Source organism: Oryzias latipes, chromosome 19 (assembly GCF_053564925.1).
Source record: "Oryzias latipes strain Hd-rR chromosome 19, Olatipes_Hd-rR_3.1".
In the NCBI taxonomy this organism is placed as follows: domain Eukaryota; kingdom Metazoa; phylum Chordata; class Actinopteri; order Beloniformes; family Adrianichthyidae; genus Oryzias; species Oryzias latipes.
In genome coordinates, this window is record NC_136255.1 from 26,795,298 (window position 1) to 26,817,147 (window position 21,850).

Sequence of the window (21,850 nt, forward strand, 5' to 3'; positions counted from 1 at the left end):
CTGCACACACAGTACATCTACCTTCCTTCTCTCCATCATGTCTGCCAGCTCTCTGCCTTTCCCTGTCATTGTGCCAACGTTAAGAGTCCCTATTCTCAAACCTATGTTCCTGCCTTTTCCCTTCTCTCTCTGGCCACGGACCCTTCTGCCTCCCCTCTTTCTTCCACCAACAGTAGTCAAATTTCCACCGACACCCTGTAGGTTAACAGCATCGGTGGCGGTCGTTGTTAACCCGGGCCTCGACCGATCCGGTATGTCTAAAGTGTTGTGGATGATTCGCATGGTTATTTTGGCAATTTTTACGCCGGATGCCCTTCCTGACGCAACCCTCTCTATTTATCCGGGCTTGGGACCGGCACAGAGGCAACTGGCTTGCAACCCCTGTGGCTAGATTAAGCGAGTTTGAAACAATAAATCCTGAAAATAATTGTGATGAATGTGTGAAGAGACCCCCAGAAGCGGAACCTTTGCTTCCTCGTCCCTGTTTCCCTCCGGAGTAGAATCGGAGTCCCCGACCGGATGTTGATGCTTCAGTCGCGGACCGCTCTCGGTTCTTGTCGGGTTTTCGGTTTACTTCGGCCGGGATCAAAGCCACCGGAGCCCCGTTGATGCTCCGCGGGGAGAGCGCGAGCTTCAGTCGGTGCTCTCCAGCCTGCAGCCCGGCCCGGAGGCCGCTCCGCCCGCAGGATGACCCCCGCCGCCGCCGTGCAGACCCGGCTGGCCGCCGTCATGGAGTCTCTGGTCCACGCCGCCGTGGCGGAGCTGAAGAAGCTGCTGGACGACAGCCGAGCTCCGGGAGAGGAGAGCCGGGAGGAGGTGGTGAGGAGCGGGAGGGGGGCTCCAGCGGGTGTGAGGGTTTGTGGATCCCTGAAGCGGGTCGGAACCAGAGGCAGAACTTTATCCGTTTTTAACCAAGATAAGGAGGAAAAAAGGAAATTCTGCTCTTTCTAGAGAAAAGTAAAAAAAAAAAAGATTTTAAAAATAAAACTTTTGTCATAAAGAAAAACATTTTTATATGTTTCATTTTTATTCAGTAAAGGTTTTATCTGCAAATTTTACTTGTGTCCGGGGTTGCTGAGAAGGACCCTTGTTGTGGCCCCTGGGGGCCCCACAGTCGTTGATGTTTACCCTGAGATTAAAGCTGTATTCAGACTGGAAGAATCCTTTGTTCTGCATCGAATCCGCTCACTTTGGTCCGGATCAAGTCCAGAACTTTGCATTAGTTCACCAGTGTGAATGTGTGTGTGACTGTAAAGCACTTTGTCCTTGTAGGAAGAAAGGCGCTATACAAGTATACGCCATTTACCAACTTTGCATTAGGTATTCAGACCTCCGTCAACCGGAGCTTTCTGTTACATGGTTTTGTGTACAAGCTTTGGTGTGTGACTAAATATCTCTTCAGTCATTGGCCAGGAACTACCATCCATTTATCAGGACATTTCACTTATTAAAACGTTAAACACCAATGAAAACGCTGCCTTTTCTGTGTTCCATGACGCGGGACGCGCCCCACACTGCCGTGACTTGACTGAAAGCTACCTGACAGATCAATGCCAAAACACCACAATGAGACACAGCAACTCAGTGGAATGTGTTCGGATGAATGTAGGTTCATTTAAAAAGAAACGTTAACATGTGTCTTGTGGGAGTTGGGTCATCTAGACCCACTAGAGTCTAGTGGGTCGGGAACCTTTTTGGCCAAGAGAGCCATAAACGCCACATATTTTTAAATGTAATTTTGAAAGAGCCATACATACAATAATGTAGTGTCCCTTTCCCACACTGAGGCACGGAGACTTAACTTCTTTTAAGGTTCTTTATTCTGGTTACTGCAGACCGCAACAAACGCCGTACAATTAATTCAGCAACTCCTGAATCTCTCCAGCGAGATGAGAGCGCTTCTCCCAACTTTATATTCCCCCCCCTCCCGCTCCAGTCCTCCCATTTCCCTTATTCGGCCCATAGCTGAACCCCATTGGTCCAAACTCCCTAACAACAGGCTGAGCGACAGAACTAAGAGCCAATCAGATCACTGCTTGATCGATGCGTTCCATGAACTCCAGAACTTTTAACGCGGCACAACAGCCAAGTTAAACTGAGTCCGCGACAATATTTTTAAAACTAAAAATACAAATGAATGTGTGCATTTGATGTAATTTCAACATTTTTAAAGTACAATAAGTCTGTGGATTCTTTTTAATAACATCGTTATGCTGTTGCTAATAAATGATGAGTATTTCTCGTGGTAGTTTTGCTGATGGTCTAGTCTGGTTGATACGTGGTGAGTTTCTGCTTCTTGCAGGCGTTGAGACTTTAAACGTGATCGTCTGTCTGAATGTTCTGTAGATGTGACAAAGACTGCTCACATGCAGACGGGGAGCCAAACACACACTCACACGCCGCAGTGAGTGACGGGCAGCGGGTTTACGTTTTTACAATCCCTGCGCGATTCACCTGCTGCCCCCCCCCCCCCCCCCCCCCCGGCTTTCTTCCTCACACATCCCGTCCCCGCAACTGCGCGCTCTTCCTCAAAGACGGGAGCGTGCAGTTTTAGGCACGGCAATTCACAGGTTTCCGGGTGGAACAAACTCTGTGAAATAATAGATGATAGTAAACTGATAGTTTTCTCTCCAAGCACCGCTACTACTGCGCGCCTCTGGCATCGCGACCGAGAAGGACTGGTCTAATGAAAAAAAAAGTATAATTAAAGATTTGTCTGCGAGCCACATGTGACCATCAAAAGAGCCATATATGGCTCGCGAGCCATAGGTTCCCGACCCCTGCACTAGACAGAGCTCTGAACCTTTTTTCTTCAATGATTCGTGATCTTCACTGGTGTCCATGGATTACATGAAATTCTCTTCACCTTTATCCACCTTTGTCATGGTAGGGAGAACACGTCAATGGAAGGGTGGGGTCATCTGGACCCCATAGGATAGCACAATGGTTAAGGTTTTAGTTTTCCATATAATCAGTTTTGGAGGTTTTCAGGAGTCTAGCCTAGTAGACGCCACTGTTTGATCTCTCCGATCAAATTCCTAGGTTAAGTACCTGCATTCCGGATCAATGTTTCCCTTACCTAACCTTTTTGTCATTTTTGTGTTCTGATGTGGGGGGGGGGTGTCACGTTCAGGTTCTATGACTGGGGCAAAGTGAGGTTGTGAGATTTTTAGCTTGGCTCACATTTCAATTTAAATAAGCTTTATTGACATGAGGAAACAATTCCAGGGATTCCGTTTTCCATGCTTCCACGAGTCTCGATCGCGTGGCCTGGCTAAAAAAATAAAAGCATAAATAATAAAGATAATAATACCCGGCCCCCTGAACGATATTATTATCTTTATTATTTATTAGCCAACAGTTGCTAGCATCTCTGAGTTAAAGCACACGTTGAAACCCGACGTTGAAAACTGAAAACCGAAATATAAAGTTTAAGTAAGCGAACTGTCCGGATAAAGATCGTAAAGCTCTCGTACTTCCTGGCCAATGACTGAGGAGATCTTGAGTCACGTAACAGAAAGGTCTGCTTGATGCAGACCAAAGGCAAGGTTCAGGACTCGATCCAGGCCAGATTAAGTGGACTCGATCCTGTCCACTCGAGTCTGAACACACCCTTAGACTGAACAATTGTGTGTTTGTTTGACCCCTCCCTCGCCGTCTCTCAGGTGCAGTTTGCTTTGGTCATGGAGACTCTGGGGAACGAGGCTCTGGGCAAGATCCTGAATATCGTCCAGGAGGCGGAGCCTCTTAAGGCTCTGAAGAACGGCAGGAAGCCACAGATCAGCGTGGTCAACATCCTCAACAGCACAAAATTTATTGGTGCGTGAACAGGCCCCGCCCCCATCTGGCGCTCTAACTGACGGCATCTCTGCAGTCTGACGACTGTTTTCTTTGTTCCTCACAGAGCTTGAAGACTCTAACAGAGTCTGGACTCAGACCGACGATTTGGGGCAATCGTCCCAGGTAAGACGACCCCCACCTTCCCCAACATTTATTGTGTGAGTGGTGCGTTCACTGACTAACTCTGGGCTCTGCCCAACAGGCGGAGGTAGAGGTGGAGGTGGATGTGGACGGGGATGAGGTGGAAGAGGAGCTGGAGGAGGAGTTGGAAGAGGGAGAGGAGGAAGAGGAGGAGGAGGAGGAGGATGTGGACCCACCGTTTGTGCTGGCGGTCACCGTCAAAGACGAACATAAGACCAACGACCTGGGAGCCATCGCAGAAAGTGAGCCCCGCCCCTTCCAGACTGCAGGTGTCACCTGCTGCTGTTCTTTTCCATTCAATCATTTTTGATAGCAGTGATGAAAGTCTTCCGGGAATTCCCGGAAATCCGGGTTTTTGAGCAAACCGAACGTACTTTCCGGGAAATAAAGACCTGATCTCTACGGACAAATCGCTTTCCGGATTAAAAAATGGTCTGAAATCAGCTAATTTTAGCTTTATTTTCTATATTTCTCCGCAGATCGCTTCCTCTATGGTCGTGGCCATCTCTCGTCTTCCCGGCCTAATTGACCAATGACGGGACGTTTTAGTTGCTTTCGGATGCGTCGACGGTCTGATTGGCTCTGTCTGCACCACGTGGTCAGCGTGACTTGCTTCCCTAGAGACCAAAACTGGCGGACCCACGCTAAACTTTCACAAACACATCTGAAGAGTTTGCGATCAAATTTGTGTTAAAATAATGGCAGGCATCGTCATTATTGAGCGTGGTCACGACCTCAGTTGTGAGAAGACGATAAAAAACAAATTGAAGTGGTCTTGGCTGGAAAAAAAAGATTTTTAAGGTAGTGTAGGTCAAATACTTTTTTGTGTAAAATAATCTCAAAACCACATTTTGAAATAATTTCAATTTTAGTTTTGAGTTTCAGTTTTTATTTTGAATACATTTCTCTATCTAATTTATTTGTATTTCCTAATTACCATGATTTAGTTCAGTATAGTTGACATTAATTATAAGTATTTGATGGTTTGAACCCGCACTCCCTTAAAAAATAATGTTTACAATGTTTAGCTTAGTTTGTATGTTTGTTTTGATATTTCCCAGATTACTTAGTATTGGTGTTAAAGAATTGATGTATTATGTTATAGAATGATAGTTTAAAGCAGATCCCATATTTTGATGTAATTATAGTTTGAGAAAACAGTGCAAGTGGATGTTGTACATCAGTCATTTCTAAAGCAGAAATAATGTATAAATAACTGAGGTATTTTCATAGAATATCATAGTTACTGGTGTTCTTTTTGCCATTTGGGGCTTTGATGTTACTATATTTTAGCAATTGTATGTTTTGCAGCTTTAAGGAAAAGCGTAGATTGTAGGATTGTGTTACTTTGAGCAATTTTCCAAATTCTTTTTTAGGACCAGCAAGTCCTTAATGGAGAGTCAAACTAGGGGTTTGAATGACAAATCATGATGCTCCAATTAGTCTTAGTTTCTTGATAAAGAAGTGAATAACTAGCTGCCAGAATGCACCAGAATGCATCTAAGACCACGTATTTTTCCAAAATTTCGCTCTGTGCCCGCCATATCGCTCAAAGAAAAGTTCAGGGATTTTTTCCATGCCTGACTTTCATCACTGGATAGAAACTCTCAAACATCTGAGCAGAGAAATGAAGTGAGAAGGTTCTAAGCTGAGGTCCAGAACGCTGCAGAACCTGAGGTCCAGGTTCTGAAAGAATCCACAAAGTAGAACCATCACTGCTTTACGAGTCAGTTTTTTTCACTGAACGCTGAGCTCTAAATTAACCCAGTGTGTTGTCTTGCAGGAGCTGCATCTTCACCTCGGCCTGACCAGCAGCCGCCAGCGCACGAGTCCAGCAACCTGCCGGACTCGAACGACAACGGAGAAAAGCCGTTCGCCTGCAGCGTCTGCGGCCGCACCTTCCGCCAGAGACACAGCATGCAGAGCCACATGTGCACGCACAGCGGCGAGCGGCCCTTCCAGTGCTCCGACTGCGGCAAAAGCTTCTACAAGCAGTGGCGACTCAAGATGCACGCCTCCACGCACGCCGGCGAAAAGCCACACAGCTGCGACGTGTGCGGCCGGCGCTTCAACCTGCTGCAGAACCTGCGCCGCCACGCCCTCATGCACACCGGCGAAAAGCGCTTCACCTGCAGCGAGTGCGGGAAAGGCTTCACGCGGGCCGCCACGCTCAGAACGCACCAGTTCATCCACACCGGCCAGAAGCCCGTGAAGCGTGAGCAGACTCCCAAGACGTTCACCTGCGACCTCTGCGGGAAGAGCTTCCGGAAGGCGGTAAACCTGAAGGTCCACCAGCGCGTCCACACCGGCGAGCGGCCATACAGCTGCCACGAGTGCGGGAAGAGCTTCCGGCAGGCGCTGAACCTAAAGATCCATCAGCGCGTCCACACCGGCGAGCGGCCCTACAGCTGCCGCGAGTGCGGGAAGAGCTTCACCCAGCAGAGCAGCCTGAACGCACACGGCCGCACGCACTCCACGGAGCGGCCCTTCTGCTGCCGCATGTGCAACAAGACCTTCAACAACGCCTACACCCTGAAGCTGCACGTGCGCGTGCACACCGGAGAAAAGCCGTACGCCTGCGACCTCTGCGACAAGAGCTTTATCCGGGGCACCCAGCTGCGCACGCACCAGAGGGATGTGCACGCAGGCGGGAAGCAGTACATCTGCGACCGCTGCGGAAAAGCATACACCTACCAGTGCAACCTGAAGCTGCATAAGTGCGGCTTCCCCTGAACGCACCGGCAACCAATCCATTGCCTTGGAGACAGCTCCGCCCACATCAGTGACCTCAGCAGCGATGGAAATGTTCTTAGTTGGAAGCCCGTCTGTGCAGCCGCTGCATTAAAGTCACATGACCTATGATGTCACAGCCTGCCAGAAACAGAAGGTTTGCTCAACTTTGATGATGAAAAGACAAAATTCCAGTGATGTCAGTGAAGGCATCATCAATCTGCAGGAATGAAAGGATTTAAATCCTTTCATAAACTTTATTAAAATAAGGACTGTGGTTTTGTACGTGTTACGATTAAGTTTAAACATTAATGAATCTTGACCCAAAGCAAGAATCAACGTTAGAACCAGAGAATTAAAATGATTTTAGGCTCCATGTTCAAATAGAAGTTTTTGTTTTTTGGACTTTTTTATGTTTCAGTTTAAATAAAGGTTTAACAAAACTAGTGTAAAAAAGTTTTCTGTTCAAGGATGAAAACCAGACGTTCATCTTCCTCATTTACTCTGAAGAAAAATAACAACTTCACCTAACCTCCAAGTCAAATAGAAAAGACCTTAAATTCTTGTTCATTTAAATGTTTGAGACAAATAATCTTTTAAAATGTACAATATTAAGGGATTGCATAAAACTACAAAGACAAAACATCAGGATTAAAAAACATTTTTACACCCACCTGCATCATTTTCTAAAAAATGATGCTTTTAACATTAATAAAATTAAGTCTAAGTTTTGTTTATTAAAATATGTAAATGATCAAGTTTTGAATTTCTACATCATGGGTCCTCAAAGACATGTTTGGTGGCCCGCAGTAAGTTATGATTGATAGCTGATAGAATCCTCTTTTGCGGGATGCGGCGACATCTACCGGATGAAACGGGTAATTACTCCCAATACACCCGACACTGCAGTGTTGCTAGGTCACCACTAGGGGGTGATGACGTCAATGCCAAAAGAAGAACGGGACGGCAGAATCCGACATGAGTCATAGCGGGAGTCGGAGTCCTTTAGAGGAGAGGAGTTTTCTTTACTGAATTTTATTTTTGTTGTTTCCAGTTTTTAATGCCCGTTCTAATTGTAATTTGAAAAACACCTTGTAAAACTGCCACAAAGATTGTAAGCCAAGCTTGTCTTGTAAATAAAAAAAATGTGATGTCGGCCGCTAATGGTTGATAGCTTTAAATCGTCTTTACTTGCCTTCATCAATGTAAATATATTATTAATGTGAGACTTTGTAGTCTCCGTCCATCTTGTTTATGGAGGTGTCAGTGTTTGTAATCGTCCACAAAAGTTAAATTCGGTTGATGCAAAGGAACTTGAGGCGGAAATTCGCCCCATTAGGTCAAAAGCTGCGCTAACCGGAAATGCAGCATCGCGGTGGGAAGCTACTTCTGGTTTTGAGAAAAATAACCTTTGACAAAATACAGTTTCCGTTATTGATTACTGTTAAAACACCCCCCTCCCTAAAAAAAAAAAAAAAGAATTAAGTAAAATGATTTCTAATAATAAGTAATATGGGGGATGTTAATTTCAATTACCATAACCATTTTTATACATACTATATTGTTTAGTTTTTCATCAGTAATTCACTATTTGAAAAAAAACTGTAATTTCCAATTATTGTCCATTTCATATCACATTCATCAGGTAAAGTTAAAAAACAACTGTAGTTTACATATGAAAAAATGTTATTTTGTCTTTGGCAACAAAAATGACAGTTAATTCCAACTATGTAGTAAGATTTTTATTGTAAAAGTTTAGGGTGTAAAATGAAAAAAATATTCCATTGAATTAAACTTAAATTACTAAATGTTACTGAGTGATGTAGTTATCCCAGAGTGTGCTAGCTTCCCTAAAATAGATCAACCTCAGATTTTAAAAAGATTAGGTTTGGTTGGGTAATGCAACCACAAGGAGCAACGTCCAGTGCTTCCATGTGCCTGTCCCAAGTCCGGGTAAATGCAGACGGTTGTCGGTGAGAATCCGATGTAAAACAATGTCTGCTGTGGTCCCTAAAGGAGGCAGCAGCTGATGTGTAAATTTGATCTTTTAACGTCTGAACTGTACTTAATCACAACATCCTATACATTCGATAAAGTCACAGAATCGAAAGCCGTTAAACTGCAGAAACGTTTCATCATTGCAGGTTCAGTCCAACATGAGGACTTTGGAAAGCCGTCATCCCACCTGAAGCATGGATACCTGTTTCCAGATGGTTCTGTTTCTGTCATACCTAGAGTGGCTGAATTTATATATTTTTAAATGTGCAAAAAAGTGAAGTCTAAACAAAAGCTCAAATCATTGAATAATACATTTCAAAAGAAAGAGATGGAGAAGAAAAGGAGCGCCTCCAGCTGCTGATGGACACGGCTTGTTTGTCGCCGTGAAAATCGAATTACAGTTTTGTCTTTTTCAGCCCAGCAGGTCGCTCAGCCTAAATCCGCCATCGCTTCCTCCCATTTGCAGCTGCTATGTTTCAGCCTCAACGGTGTTCAAAACTTGTTATCATACATCCCTATGCAAGTTTTGAGGTCAGTTTGTCTGGCTTCATGTACAAAAAATACCTCCATTGAACGTTTGTTGATGGTTAAACAATTTGATTTTTGACCAATCAGGGGTTTGGATTCAGCTGTCAGGTATGCGTTGTATCAATTTTTTTAATTCACACAAGTTCTGACCATTTGAAAAGTGATCATGAAGGAGAAATTAATTAACAGTTTGTGCCCGACTGGTTTATCATGACTTCCCTCTTCCTGGCCACTTCATGCAGCTCCACTGGGGGGTCTCCGAGGCATTCCCGGGTCAACTGAGATGTAGTCTCTCCAGCGTATCCTGGGTCTTCGCTGGGGCCTGTGCCCAGTGGGGCGTTGTCATGGCAGCAGCAGGGCAGCTGTTGCTAATTGTCAGATTTCCTCCACCTGTGCCTGCTGCTATAAATCTCTGCCTCTTCCTGTCACTCTCTGCTGGATTGTTGCACTGCAAGCATTCAGTCAACTCACCTGCTGTTCTCTGCCAGCTCCACTACCTTTCTGCTCGCCGTTCAGTCTGACTTCCTGCTAACATGCTCAGCCATCGTCTGCTCCTGTTTCCCTGCCACGCCATTCTTGTGACTGAGCCCCTGGTTCCAGAGTTCTACCATGCCCCAAGTGTCCCCCTCTTTTTCTGACTTCTGTGTCTGGAGCCACACCTCCATCCATTTGCTGTATTGAGGACTTGACTCCGCCCCTCTCTACCTGTGGATCACACTCATCATACCAGTAAGCTTGTTTTTGCTCAGACTTCTCAAGATCATTTCCCATCACTAACCCTCTTCTATCTTCTTAACATCCGTACTTTGGCCGAATTTCTCCAGGACCTGGGTTCCTTCAGGTGAAGGAACAAAATAAATGTGGTTTCTTGCACTCCTGAGTTTGTTCTATTTTGGGTCCTGGAAACAATTCGTGACAGACATGAACAAACATCCTCCAACCAGCGATGTCTCAAAGTACCTAAACGTTTCTGAAAGTAATATACGAAAATCAAAATAGAGATGAAACGCCACAGGAAACCAGAAAAGGCACATTGGGACATCCCTGGTTGGATGTTTGTCCATTACTTTAACAAAGTTATTTGTCATGAATCATCTGGATATCGTCATCCAATCAGCAATGTCCCATAGTACCTCCCCTTACTGGTTTCTCATTTCGTGTTTTTAGGAAATTACTTTTGTCGCTGCCGCTAACTCAAACTAAGCCACCTGCAACAAAGAAAAAGGCTTTATCATCGTCAAAAATGACATTTACACCAAACTTGACGTATAGCAGAGCTAATTCATGAGGTTGGATGCTATTGAGGACGAAATAGCTGGTCTGAACAACAAGGTGGAAGCTGTGGCTAATTATGTTAAAGCTATTTGCACTAAGATGGCTGTTCTGGAACAACGGGTAGACTCCTTGGAGATGCCTGTTGAACTTCTACAAAGAAGAATGGATGAGCTTGAATCTGACACAAGAAGATGGAACCTGAAGATTGTGGGAGTTCCTGATACCGAATGAAAAGAGCCGCCTTGTCATGGTAAAGATCTGTCAGATGGTCCTCCCTTCCATGAAGTAAAAGTTGGTGGATGTTGTAGACACTGTACATGGAGTTGGCAACAAGGCAGCCTTCAAGCAACACACGGCCCAGAGTTCTTATTCTACAGTTCATCTCTCGGCTGGGCAGGGATGCAGTCTGGAAGGCGGCGAAGTATTCTCCTAACATGAAGGATCACGGTCTGCAGTTGAAGGAGGATTTTCCCAAAGGGGACAGAGAGGAGGCTGAAGTTCAGAAAGCTGGAGCTGCAGGAAAAGTGGCCTCCATGCTGGTGCCAGGGCCTTCATCCAAGGAGAAGGGGAATCCTCAATGGTGATCAATAACGGAACTACAACTAATGGTTCAGTTTGAAGTGGGAACACAATGGACATGTTATTTTCTCGACATTTTCATATGCAAAGAGGCTGTTTAGTTCATGTTTTAATGTTCTCAAATATTTTTTCACACTAGTTTGATCTCTGAAGGTGCGACTGCGTTTGCTGTTGACCTAAGTGTTTTTATTTTTTTGGACTAAAGATTAGTTAAAAAGGTTCTATTTTTCTCCTTTTTTGTATGTCATTGTCTGTTTTTCTCGTTAAATGCCAGAGGGTTAAGGAATAACGTAAAACTTAAGGCCTTAATATTCACTTATAACAATAATAATACATTTTGATGAGTTTTTAGCTTTGATTTGAAATGTGGGAGTGTGTCAGTGTTGGGGAGGTCAGGGGGGAGTGAGTTCCAAAGCTGGGGAGCAGAGCAACTGAACGCCCTGCTCCCCATGGTGACAAGACGGGCGGAAGGGACAGAAAACTGGATAGAAGAAGAGGAGCGGAGGGAGCGAGCAGGTATGGAGACATGAAGGAGGTCAGAGAGATATGGAGGTGCAAGGCTGTGAACGGCTTTGAATGAGTAGAGATAGATTTAGTATTGAATGTGTTATGGAATGGGTAGCCAGTGAAGCTGTTGAAGGATAGGTGTGATATGGTTGATGGAGGGAGTGCGTGTGATGATACCAGCAGCTGAATTTTGAACCATTTGAAGTTTATGGAGGGTTTTTTGTGGGAGACCAAATAGAAGAGAGTTACAGTAGTTCAGGCAGAAATAACAAGACTGTGTACGAGTACAGCAGTGGACTGAGGAGTGAGGGAGGGGCGGAGACGTTGGATGTTGCGTAGATGGAAGTAGGCTGATCTGGTGACGCTGTTTATGTGAGAAGAGAAAGAGAGACTACTGTCGAGGATGACACCCAAACTCTTTACCTGAGGGGAGGGAAAGATGGTGGAGCCGTCAATGGAAAGAGAGAAATGGTTGGTCTGGTTCAGGGTGGATTTGGTGCCTATCAGAAGAAGTTCAGTTTTATTGCTATTGACCTTTAAAAAGTTTGAGGTAAACCATGATCTGACTTCATTGATGCAGTCAACCAGCGCTAATGGAGGCAATGTGGAGATGGGTTGGCTGGAAATATAGAGCTGGGTGTCATCCGCATAGCAATGACAACGGATGTGGTGTTTTTGGAAAATATGACCAAGCGGGAGAAGGTGGATAATAAAGAGGAGTGGACCGAGCACAGAACCCTGAGGGACACCAGTTGTGATGGGGAAAGAATGAGAAGTGAAAGATTTCAGTTGGATAAACCGAGTACGGTCAGACAGGTAGGAATGGAACCAGGAGAGGACGGTGCCGGAGATGCCAACGGAAGAGAGTCTGTTCAAGAGGATAGAATGAGAAATGGTGTCAAAAGCTGAACTGAGATCAAACAAAAGGAGGATGGATAATAAACCACAGTCAGCAGAGAGGAGAAGGTCATTAGGGATTTTTAGAAGAGCAGTTTCAGTACTATGAAGGGGACGGAAGGCAGATTGTAAAGTTCATACAGATTATTGGAGGACAGATGAGCATGAAGCTGAGCAGATACCGTTTTCTAAAGAATTTTGAAATGAATGGAAGGTTGGAAATGGGACGGTAATTATTGAGGTCTGTGGGATCTGAACCCGATTTGAAGTATGGGAGTGACAGCAGCAGTTTTCAGTGCAGGAGGAACGATTCCAGAGGAGAGGGAAGCATGGATTATGTTGGTGATGAGAGGACAAAGAGAGGGAACAGTAGCTTTAACAAGGATGGTGGGCAGGGGGTCAAGCTGGCATGTGGAAGGTTTGGATTTTTTAATTAATGTAGAGATTTGACTAACTGTGGGTAGGGTAAATGAAGAAAACGAATCATCAGACGTAAAAGATGGAATGGAAAATAGAAATGGAGCAGAGTAGGGGGTGAGCTGTTGATGGATAAGGTGGATTTTTGTGGTAAAAAATGAAGCCAAGGTGTTGCAAAAATCAGTTGAATAGAGATGCGATGGAAGGGAGTCAGGATGTTTGATGATGTTAGACATGAGGAAGAAAAGAATCTTTGAATTTTCTTTATTTGAATTGATTAGATTGGAGTAGTAGGCAGATTTGGTTTTGCTAAGGATAGAATTTTTTTGGAAAGCTCAATAGGGGGATGACTTTTCACATGATACAGAATTCTGTGCAGGGGTATGTTGCATTAGGAATCATTTTAGGGGGAAGTCTGGCACACTGTGATACAAATGGTCACTTTATTTGTCTTGTTGTGAGGATGAGCAATAGTAATTGCTTAATGATCAATATTTATGGCTACAACTCCAACATCTTTTCATTCATTTTTCCTACTCCAAAACGTTCTGGAGACATTTTCAGACTGGCTCTCTCCTAAATTCCTCCTATCTTACTTAGGACAACATGATCTTTTGGATCAACTTGAAGGACTTGCACAAGGACTACATCCTGAACAAGTCATTAAGCTCAAAATGTTTCATTCATGCCTGAAAATGGAAAAAAAACGTACGACCTAACGTCATATAAAATAAAACCAAAGAAGAAAATGAAATGTTTTTTAAAGTGTATACAGGGTGGCAGTTCTACTATTGGACATATTTGACAAATTTTAATTATTCTAAGACCTTATTTAGTACAAAATGTGTGCATATATGTGAATGATGTCCTTTTGTTTTAGGAACAAAACTTTTGTCTTGTTTGTGAAATGTGAAACTATATATTACTGTAAAAATGTCAAAAATGTGTTCAATGCTAGTGAAATTTGTTAATCTGAACATCTTGCATTTGTGTATGCAAAGGCTTTCATATATATATATATTTAGTTAAATGTTTTGATTTTAAATTGACCTTTTATGTAATGCTTCAGCCCAGGACTTTTTGGTTAATATTGTTTAAAAAAAAAATGAAGTTTTGAGAATCAAATAATGTTCCAACTTGATAAGTCAATTTAAATAATTGTAACTTACGTTTTGTATTGTAGAAATTGTTTATAACTGTCTTTTCAATGTGTGTCATTACTGTTTAAACGCGTTTCCAAAAAAAAATAAATCCTGAAAATGATATCAATTCTGGTTTGTGGGCGGGACTGTTGACTCTGAGCAACAGAACGTGACTTTAAAGCCATATAAGCGAGTTTGTAACAACAAATCCTGAAAGTTATTCTAATAAAATCTAAACGTGAAGACCCAGAAGCGGAACCTTTGCTTCCTCGTCCCTGTTTCCCTCCGGAGTAGAATCGGAGTCCCCGACCGGATGTTGATGCTTCAGTCGCGGACCGCTCTCGGTTCTTGTCGGGTTTTCGGTTTACTTCGGCCGGGATCAAAGCCACCGGAGCCCCGTTGATGCTCCGCGGGGAGAGCGCGAGCTTCAGTCGGTGCTCTCCAGCCTGCAGCCCGGCCCGGAGGCCGCTCCGCCCGCAGGATGACCCCCGCCGCCGCCGTGCAGACCCGGCTGGCCGCCGTCATGGAGTCTCTGGTCCACGCCGCCGTGGCGGAGCTGAAGAAGCTGCTGGACGACAGCCGAGCTCCGGGAGAGGAGAGCCGGGAGGAGGTGGTGAGGAGCGGGAGGGGGGCTCCAGCGGGTGTGAGGGTTTGTGGATCCCTGAAGCGGGTCGGAACCAGAGGCAGAACTTTATCCCTTTTTAAACCAAAATAAGGAGGAAAAACAGAAGTTCTGTTCTTCGAGAAAAAAGTTAAAGACTGATTTAACAGTAAAACTATTTTTCAACTTTTCTGAATATGTTATCTTTTTTTTTCAGTAAAGTTTTATTTGCAAACTTTGCCGAGACCCTGGGGGCCCCATAGATGCTGATGTTTACCCTGAAATTAAAAATACCAATTAATATGAGGGTCCTGTGCATCAGTGTCCAGCCAGTGCTCTCCCTGTTACTGTTTAAAAGCCTCTGACCATGACCATGGGGTGGTTCCACTAGAAACAGCCGGCAGGCCGCTGAAGCACAGGGACACAGAGTGTTTTTGCCTTCAGGGTTCCATGTTTGTTTGTTTGTTTGACCCCTCCCTCGCCGTCTCTCAGGTGCAGTTTGCTTTGGTCATGGAGACTCTGGGGAACGAGGCTCTGGGGAAGATCCTGAATATCGTCCAGGAGGCGGAGCCTCTTCAGGCTCTGAAGAGCGGCAGGAAGCCACAGATCAGCGTGCTCAACATCCTCAACAACACGCATGTGGGTGCGTGAACAGGCCCCGCCCCCAGCCGGCGCTCTAACTGACGGAACCCCTGCAGTCCTATGACTGTTTTCTTTGTTCCTTGCAGAGCTTGAACACTCGTACGGAGTTCGCCATCAGACCGACAATGCGGGAAAAGCTTCCCAGGTGGGACGACCCCTCCCCCCTCTGCCACCACCGTTTTGGTCAGTGGTGCATTCACTTACCTCACTCTGGCCTCTGCCCCACAGGCGGACGTGGAGGAGGGAGCAATGGAGGCGCCGTTTGTCCCGGCGGTCACCGTCAAAGACAAACGTGGGACCATCGACCTGGCAGCCATCGCAGAAAGTGAGCCCCGCCCCTTCCAGTCTGCAGGTGTCTGCGGCGTCACCTGCTGCTGTTCTTTTCCATCCAATCATTTTTGATAGAGAATCTCAAACATCTGATCAGAGAAATGAAGATAGAAGGTTCTAAGCTGAGGTCCAGAATGCTGCAGAACCTGAGGTCCAGGTTCTGAAAGAATCCACAAAGTAGAACCATTACTGCTTCACGGATCGTTTCCTTCTCTCAACACAGTAGCTGCTCTCTAAATTAACCCAGAGTGTTGTCTTGCAGGAGCTGCATCTTCACCTCAGCCGCCAGCGCACGAGTCCAGCAACCCGCAGGACTCGAACGTGCACGAGGCCTGGAGCACGCTCAGCTGCTCTGTCTGCGGTAAAAGCTTTGCCACTCAGAGCAACCTGAAGTCCCACTTCCTGATCCACACCGGAGAAAAGCCGTTCGCCTGCAGCGTCTGCGGCCGCGCCTTCCGCCAGAGACACAGCATGCAGAGCCACATGTGCACGCACAGCGGCGAGCGGCCCTTCCAGTGCTCCGACTGCGGCAAAAGCTTCTACAAGAAGTGGCGACTCAAGATGCACGCCATCTCTCACACCGGCGAGAAGCCACACAGCTGCGACGTGTGCGGCCGCCGCTTCAACCTGCTGCAGAACCTGCACCGCCACGCCCTCATGCACACCGGCGAGAAGCTCTTCATCTGCAGCGAGTGCGGGAAAGGCTTCACACGGGCGGTCACGCTCAGAACGCACCAGTTCATCCACACCGGCCAGAAGCCCCTGAAGTGCGAGCAGTGCCCCAAGACTTTCCGGCACGCCGTCAACCTGCGGAACCACCTGAGGATCCACAGCGGCGAGCGGCCCTTTGCCTGCGAACTTTGTGGGAAGAGCTTCCGGCAGGCGGGGCAGCTGAAGATCCACCGCCGCGTCCACACCGGCGAGCGGCCCTTCAGCTGCCGCGAGTGCGGGAAGAGCTTCACCCAGCAGAGCAGCTTGATCTCGCACGGCCGCACGCACTCCACGGAGCGGCCGTTCGCCTGCAGCTCCTGCAACAAGACCTTCAACAACGCCAACAGCCTGAAGCTGCACGTGCGCGTGCACACCGGCGAGAAGCCGTACGCCTGCGACCTCTGCGACAAGAGCTTCAGCCAGGGCAGCCACCTGCGCACGCACCAGAGGCACGTGCACTCGGGCGGGAAGCAGTACATCTGCGACCGCTGCGGAAAAAGATACGCCGACCAGCGCAACCTGAAGCTGCATAAGTGCGGCTTCTCCTGAACGCACCACCGACCAATCCATTGCCTTGGAGACAGCTCCGCCCACATCAGTGACCTCAGCAGGGATGGAAATGTTCCTAGTTGGAAGCCTGTCTGTGCAGCCGCTGCATTAAAGTCACATGACCTATGATGTCACAGCCTGCCAGAAACAGAAAGTTTTGCTCAACTTTGATGATGAAAAGACAAAAATCCTACTGATGTCAGTGAAGGCATCATCAATCTGCAGGAATGAAAGGATTTAAATCGTTTCATAAACTTCATTAAAATAAGGACTGTGTGTTTTTTTAAGTGTTATGATTAAGTTTAAACGTTTAAGAATCTTGATCCAAAGCAAGAATGAATGTTAGAACCAGAGAATTAATACAAAATCTGATTTTAGAAGTTTTGGTTTTTGGACTTCTTACGTTTCAGTTTAGAAAAAGGTTTAACAAAACTAGTGTAAAAAAGTTTTCTGTTCAAGCATGAAAACCAGACATTCATCTTCTTCAGTGGTGTTAAAGACCCTTAAGGGGACAAGGCAGTCCCCTGTTGGGGCCCTTCCCAGTAGGACTAAGACAACATCAAGAAGCCTGGGTACCCATAACTGCTGTCTAGGCCTGCAGACCAAAACCATAGCCTGAGGCCTATGCTTCACCTGAAGGCAAAGTGACATGACTCTCTCCTCCACCTGGGTGGACTCCAACACTTGAGGACTGTGTTTCAGAGTCCAGACTGTGCGTGGAGTAGAGTGACAGCAGTGGGGGCCATGTAACAGAATCTTGATGACACATACAGCGGGGAAAATAAGTATTGAACACATCAACATTTCTCTCAAAAAACACATTTCTAATCGAGCTATTGACACGAAATTTTCACCAGATGTCAGCATCAACCCAAGTAATGCACACATAGAAAGAAATCCAAACATTTATGTCCATAAATGAAGTTATGAATAATAAAGTGAAATGGGAATAAGTATTGAACACATAAAGAAAAGGAGGGGTAAAAAGGTCTGGCAAGCCAAGAAAGCAGCTGGAGTTTGTCAGTATTCAGAAGGTTAACCTGCCCCCTAATAGTACAAAGTAATATCAGCTGGTATAGTCTTGATTGATGCCTCTTAAAAAGGTTTCTCACCAGCAAGGTGTTAGACAGAGGAGTCAGAACAATCATCAGAAGGGTTCTCCAACAGCCCAGGACCACTCGTGGAGAGCTTCAGAAGGACCTGGAATCAGCAGGTACCGTTGTTTCAAAGAAAACAATAAGTAATGCACTCAACCGCCATGGCCTCCATGCACGCACACCACGCAAGACTCCATTTTTGAAGAAGAAGCATGTTGAAGCTCGTTTGGAGTTTGCGACACAACATTTGGATAAACCCATGACATTCTGGGAGAAGATACTCTGGTCAGATGAGACCAAAATTGAACTCTTCGGGTGTCATGAGACACAACATGTTTGGAGGAAAAATGGCACCGCACATCCCCCCCCAAAACACCATACCAACAGTCAAGTTTGGAGGTGGGAGCATCATGGCGTGGGGCTGTTTTTCAGCATGTGGTACTGGTAGACTTCATATCATTGAAGGAATAATGACTGGAGAAAAGTATGGAGACATTCTTGATCAGAATCTGCTGTCATCTGCCAGGCTGCTGAAGATGAAGAGAGGGTGGATCTTTCAGCAAGACAACCATCCCAAGCACACAGCCAAGGAAACACTCAACTGGTTGAAGAAAAAGAAAAGAAAGCTGCTAGAATGGCCCAGTCAATCACCAGACTTGAATCCTATTGAAAATCTTTGGAAAGAACTGAAGATCCGGGTTCACAGAAGAGACCCCCGAACCTTGAAGATTTGAAGGCAGTTTGTGTGGATGAATGGGCCAAAATCACACCTGAGCAATGTATTCCACTGGTTTCTCCATACAGGAGGCGTCTTGAGGCTGGAATCACCAACAAAGGTTTTTGCACTAAGTATTAAATGCATTTCAGTAAGCGTGTTCAATACTTATTCCCTGTGCCATTTCACTTTATTACACATAACTTCATTTATGGACATAAATGTTTGGATTTCTTTCTATGTGTGCGTTACTTGGGTTGATGCCGACATCTGGTGAAAATCTCGTGTCAATAGCTCGATTAGAAATATGTTTTTTGAGAGAAATGTTGACATGTTCAATACTTATTTTCCCCGCTGTACATAAAGAGAAGTTTGTGAGACATACATGAAGTCATCTGTGTTTTTGATTCACATGTTTCTTTGGTTTTTGCTCTCACACAACCCTCTGCATTTATCCAGACTTGGGACCGGCACAATTAACCACTGGGTTGTGCCCCCTTGTGGTTGCATTACTCATTCATTCTCTCATTCATTCATTTTTTTTAGAGCTTAAATGGCGTAAACTTAAATAGTGCGTTACAGTCACAGACCCATTCACTCATTCACACGCTGATGGCGCTGCTGAACACTGGCGCCAACCTTCCACCAGAGGCGAGGTGTCTTCAGAGTCTTGACCAAGGACAGTTTAAAATATGGGAATTGGACCAGCAATATTCCAATCAGAGGTTGACCGCCCTCCGCTGCGCCACAGTCGCCCCTTTATTCATTCATCCATTCATTTATTCCATCCTCTTTCGTTACTTTTTTCTATCTTCCCACTCTCTGACCCACCAGTATTTTTTAAGGGTGAACCTGAGCTCCATTAGGAAACCCGACTTTGGTTTAGTTCAAGTCTTAGTTTTTTAATCTTCTTGTATCCCTTGTGTTATCTTAGGCACTTTAACATTGGGAGTTGGGTCATCTAGACCCACTAGACAGTGCTCTGAACCTTTTTTCTTCAATGATTTGTGATCTTCACTGGTGTCCATGGATTACATGAAATCTTTCCACCTTTATCCACCTTTGTCATGGTAGGGAGAACATGTCAATGGAAGGGGGGGGTCATCTAAGATAGCACAAGGGTTACACTGGCGTTTTCTCCCTGGGGTGAGCGCCTTTTTAAATCTTCTCCACATGGAAATCTTCTGTCCACTTGTCTTCAGATTGATCAGAACACTTGACATATTCATCATCTGACATTTCTTCTTCATCAGCTGAAGTTTCCTCCTCTTCGTCATCAGACTTTTCTTCGTCTTCAGACATTTCCTCTTCAGCCAATCCAGACTCAGCAGACTGAGAGGCGAGCACTGAGTCTCTGTCTTGATCGTCCACAGATGGACTCTGAAGCAGATCTTCAGCTGCCTCTGAAATCTCTGGACAGCTTTGATCCGGGACGACCACAGGAGTCTCACTCTTGTTCTTCCTCCATCTTGCTGGTTTCAGAGCCTTTTTGAACCTTCTCCAGAGGGAGACCTTTGGCTTTTGGGGGGGGCTCTGATTGGCTGGAACTTTCCACTTCCTCATTCTCATTGTTGGATGGTTCAGTGTTCATTTGGGCTGGAACCTCCTCAGAGAAGTTCTCCAATGTTTGTGGAGGACGAGCATCTAATTCTGGCTCACTCTCTGGGTCGGTAGGAGGTGTGGTTATGCTGACTGTCATCCAGAGGTGGGCTGACCGGTTCACATCTTTTTATCAAATGAATTCTCTTCTCCAGAACCCTGGCATAGACTTACCCAGGTAGGCTGAGGAGTGTGATTCCCCGGTAGTTGGAACACACCCTCCGGCCCCCTTTCTAGAAAAGGGATGTGTCAGCCAGGAGACTCCCACAGCATCCAGAGACTTGAGGTACTCGGGGTAAAGCTTATCCAACCCACTGTCTTGAAAATCAGGGAGCTCTTTTACCGCCTTTATGGTTTCAGCTCAGGTATAGCCGACTCCTCATCCTCTTCTTCCTCATAAGCTTCAACCCTGTGTCAGCAGGATTGAAGAGAGCCTTGATGTATTCAAAGATTTCTGTGGCAGGTGGAGTGCCATTTAGTAAATTGGTTCTTCCTGTGTCCACCAGCTCCTCACCTGCAGAGGGTTTATAAAGGTGGTTTCCCTCTGGGAGTGTGAGGATCAGCATCGACCTGCTGCTTTTGGGTGGAACCGGCTAAGCCCAGCCCCAGGGGTGTGTATTGGCAAGAGTCTGGCAATACGATACGTATCCCGATAACGCGTCCCGTGGTACGATACGTATCCCGATATTTTACCGAAACATATTTTCTTTCTTTTTTTAATATTATTTTTGAATATCCAAAGGTTCTTTATTAGATAAAGATAGATGATGACTTTATTAATCCCACAATGGGGATATTTCATATATCTGTGGCAGCAAAAAACGACATTCAGAAAAAATCTATATTACATCAAAAAAGGACATAAAAAATGACATTCATATTAAATTAATTAAGAATATTAAATTACTAAGTATTATAATTACAATTATTATTGAAATCATTATCAAATGAGATTCATAATAAATAAATAAATACATAAATACATATTAAATACTACTACTACTACTACTACTACTACTACTACTACTACTAATAATAATAATAAAAGAGAGGAAAAATACAATTTCAGGGGAAAAAAATAAATTCTCATACATAAAGCACGTACAAAAAGAAAAAAAGATTTTGTTTTTCAATTTGTGGAGTAAAGCTGTGGAACAGAACCAGTAAACGCTTGAAACAATTTCCAAACATAAAGGAGTTTAAATATAAATACAGAAATATAATCATTGATAAATATGGTCATTCATTCATTTTGTATAATTTTGTCTTGTCTTGTCTACACTTGTTTTCACTTGTCCAAAAAAAAAATCAAATCAAATCAAATCAAATACAACATCACTGAATAGACTTAAGCGCCAAATGAAGGAATCCAGTCATTTATTGCATTTTCGGTCGCTATTGATGAAAGCACCCACATCACAAATGTATACAGCTGTGCATATTTGGTAGAGGTGGTGAAGAGATCGTCACAGCAGAGTTTCTAGAGTTGATGGACACAACAGCTGATGACATAGTCAGCTCTCTAGTTACTGCGCTGGAAAATCTTGAAGTG

The 21,850-nt window shown here is 45.0% G+C and overlaps 1 protein-coding gene across 5 annotated transcripts; it reads left to right on the forward strand.

Annotated features, from left to right (window-relative positions):
- Positions 1–510: 510 nt before the first annotated feature.
- On the forward strand, positions 511–17,267 carry LOC101166460 (uncharacterized). Of its 5 annotated transcripts, XM_078937135.1 has the most exons (7): positions 511–819; positions 3,666–3,819; positions 3,905–3,963; positions 4,043–4,223; positions 5,765–6,435; positions 6,520–6,583; positions 16,001–17,155. In XM_078937135.1, the coding sequence occupies exons 1-7, from the start codon at positions 688–690 to the stop codon at positions 16,885–16,887; spliced, it is 2,148 nt and encodes a 715-aa protein (XP_078793261.1). In that variant the 5' UTR covers positions 511–687; the 3' UTR covers positions 16,888–17,155. The 5 variants fall into 5 exon arrangements, with proteins under 5 accessions (XP_078793261.1, XP_023805550.2, XP_078793260.1 ...); XM_023949782.2 differs by lacking the exons at positions 511–819; positions 3,666–3,819; positions 3,905–3,963; ... (1 more) ...; positions 5,765–6,435; positions 6,520–6,583 and adding exons at positions 14,336–14,667; positions 15,148–15,298; positions 15,384–15,442; positions 15,526–15,622 and having other exon boundaries at positions 15,890–17,267; XM_078937134.1 differs by lacking the exons at positions 511–819; positions 3,666–3,819; positions 3,905–3,963; ... (1 more) ...; positions 5,765–6,435; positions 6,520–6,583 and adding exons at positions 14,348–14,667; positions 15,148–15,294; positions 15,384–15,442; positions 15,526–15,622 and having other exon boundaries at positions 15,890–17,267.
- Positions 17,268–21,850: the final 4,583 nt, after the last annotated feature.

What these genes read in the sequence shown, in the direction of transcription:
- LOC101166460 (XM_078937135.1), top strand. Translation starts at nt 688, where the DNA reads ATGACCCCCGCCGCCGCCGTGCAGACCCGGCTGGCCGCCGTCATGGAG. An exon ending in CCCAGCAGAGCAGCCTGAAC is followed by an intron (nt 6,436 to 6,519) that starts GCACACGGCCGC and finishes TACACCCTGAAG; the next exon opens with CTGCACGTGCGCGTGCACAC. An exon ending in CCTCTGCGACAAGAGCTTTA is followed by an intron (nt 6,584 to 16,000) that starts TCCGGGGCACCC and finishes GTAAAAGCTTTG; the next exon opens with CCACTCAGAGCAACCTGAAG.